Here is a 2,166-nt window from a genome sequence, read left to right on the forward strand (position 1 = left end):
GTGCCGTCCTCGAAATCGTCTTCGTGGTAGGCTTCGCCAGTGTAGGGCCGTCGGCCTGACCCGCTGTGGGACGTGTAGTCACTGAGTTCTACCTCCTCCGTGTCCTCGGTGGCCATCACCTCCTCCTGGGGCGGGAAGAAGGCCTGGAGCTGGCGCAGGCGGTCGGTGGGGAGCCAGCCGGGCTCGGGGAACTTCACCTGCGACCGGAGAGGGGAGATGGAGGTGTGGGATGGACACGGCGTGACCCCAGGGTTGGGGGACACCGGCTCCTGCCCGGCTCCGGCTCCTTACCTGGAACTGCAGGATGAGTTTTCCCTTCTGGAAGGGGCTCCTGTAGACAGGCATCCCCTCGTTGGGGACACACTTCAGGTCCCCGGGTCGGATAACGTCACCTGGGACAGAGATGAGCGTCACCTTACTGCGCCTGGCAGCTCCCAGCAGCCCCCCGGCTCCTTGCAAGGGGAGCACAGAGCACCCAACCCCATCCCACCCCACCTGGCTGGGAGGAGATGAGCAGGGTCCTGTTGTCCAGGGTGCGGATGACCTGTCGGCAGCCGCAGAGTGCGTCCGCCAGGCTGATCTCCCTCTTGACGATGAGGTCGTCACCGCTGCGTCGGAAAACGGGGTGTTCCTTCTGATCCAAGACGATGATGATGTCCCCGGGCTCCAGGCCGGGAACCTGGTCCCCTTCCTCGTGGAAGGTAATCTTCTGCCCGTCCTTCATGCCTGCGGGGTGCACGGGGAGAGCTCAGGGCCTGGGGGCCATTTGGGGGGTGACCCCACTCCCCACGCGGCCCCGCCTCACCTTTATCCAGGTGAACGCTGAGGATCTTCTTCTCCCGCACGACCTTGCGGCCGTTGCAGGTGAGGCAGCAGTCCCGAGGCCGGATCCACTCGCCCTGACCCTGGCACTGGGAACACACCGTCTGGATCTGCTGGATCATACTGGGTCCCAGCTGGTGGATGCGAACCTCCATGCCCGAGCCGTGGCACTTGGGGCACCTCCTCTGCCGCACCCCCCCCCCTGCGGGGAGGCAGAGGGGTGAGCAGCTGGGCTGCGGCGCTGGGGAGGACCCCCCGGGGACCCCAAGCCCCGGCCCCTCGGGCGCTCACCTCCGCACTTCCGACAGATGATGTTCTTCTGCAGGGACAGCTTGCGCGTGGTGCCGTTGTAGAGGTCCTCCAGCGACACCGAGAGCTGGTGCACCACCGTCTTCCCTGGATGGATGGAAAGGAGAGCCCGGATCAGCGCTCGGCCGCACGCCAGCACCCGAGCCGCGAGCAGATGGATGCCGGCCGCCGTGGCTCGGCATCACCGGTTTTCCACAGGGAGCGGTGGCTGACAGAGCCAGTCCCGCTTAATCCTCGGGGATGGCAGCAGGAACAGAAACAGCTTTAAGCCAGGCTTGGCGTGAGGGCTCAGAAGAACCTCCAGCAGGGATCTCCTCACGCCTCCAAGCCCGGATCCTCCCCGGTGCCCAGCGTGGGTCGGGCATGGCTCCTACCCCAGGGCCCTCCATCGCCCTCCAGCTGCTTATCGCCCCAACCTGGCTGGAGAGGCTCTGCCCGGAGTTGCCGAGACGCTCCCCTTGGCCTCCTAATTGCCCTGCTATTAAATCGTGCCACTTCAGCAAGAAACGCCAGGGCGAGTCACCCTCTCCCTGTGACCCAAGCCAAAAGCATCCATAGAGTCACCGGAGCAGCCCTGCACGCCCCGCGTCTCGCTGCAGCCTCCCTCGGGGCTCAGGGGGAGCCAAGGGCAGCGCTGGGCTGACTCAGCCCCAGCCCCAGGGACAGCGGGGGAAAGCTGGGACAGGGACAGGGAAGGGCCCTTTGAAGAGGGGCAAATGGAGAAAGTAATGAGGATGACGAGGAATCACGTTGGGCTGTGCAGCGCGGGGAGGGAGGTGCCCCGCGGGCCGCCAACCGGATCCCGGTGCCCCCCGAGCCAGCGCTGCGCCGTGCCTGGGCATCAGTCCCCTCTCCCAGCACCCAGTGTCCCGGTGGGTGTTTTGTCCCCGGTACCTCGCCTGTCTGCCCGGCCACGCATCCGCACTCCCCCTCCGAAAAAGAGGTCGAAGATGTCCATGGGGGAGCCAAATCCACTGTTTCCTCCTCGGCTCCCCAGGCCGCCCTCCTTCATGGCCCGCTCCCCGCCGCGGTCGT

General features: G+C 66.2%; 1 protein-coding gene across 1 annotated transcript in view; it reads right to left on the reverse strand.

Annotated features, from left to right (window-relative positions):
• Positions 1-4: 4 nt before the first annotated feature.
• LOC104122928 (dnaJ homolog subfamily A member 1) overlaps positions 5-2,166 on the reverse strand; it is a gene marked incomplete at its 3' end in the record, with an annotated part of 2,510 nt that continues 348 nt past the window's right edge. The window contains exons 2-7 of the mRNA XM_035890666.1: positions 2,026-2,166; positions 1,114-1,218; positions 806-1,024; positions 496-726; positions 292-392; positions 5-197 (exon numbers count right to left, since the gene is read on the reverse strand). The exon at positions 2,026-2,166 is cut by the window's right edge and continues 59 nt beyond it. Of these exons, the coding sequence (XP_035746559.1) occupies positions 5-197; positions 292-392; positions 496-726; positions 806-1,024; positions 1,114-1,218; positions 2,026-2,166 (990 nt within the window). The remainder of the gene's footprint in view (positions 198-291; positions 393-495; positions 727-805; positions 1,025-1,113; positions 1,219-2,025) is intronic.

Source organism: Egretta garzetta, unplaced genomic scaffold (genome assembly GCF_000687185.1).
Source record: "Egretta garzetta isolate BGI_Z169 unplaced genomic scaffold, ASM68718v1 scaffold703, whole genome shotgun sequence".
Taxonomy (NCBI): Eukaryota; Metazoa; Chordata; class Aves; order Pelecaniformes; family Ardeidae; genus Egretta; species Egretta garzetta.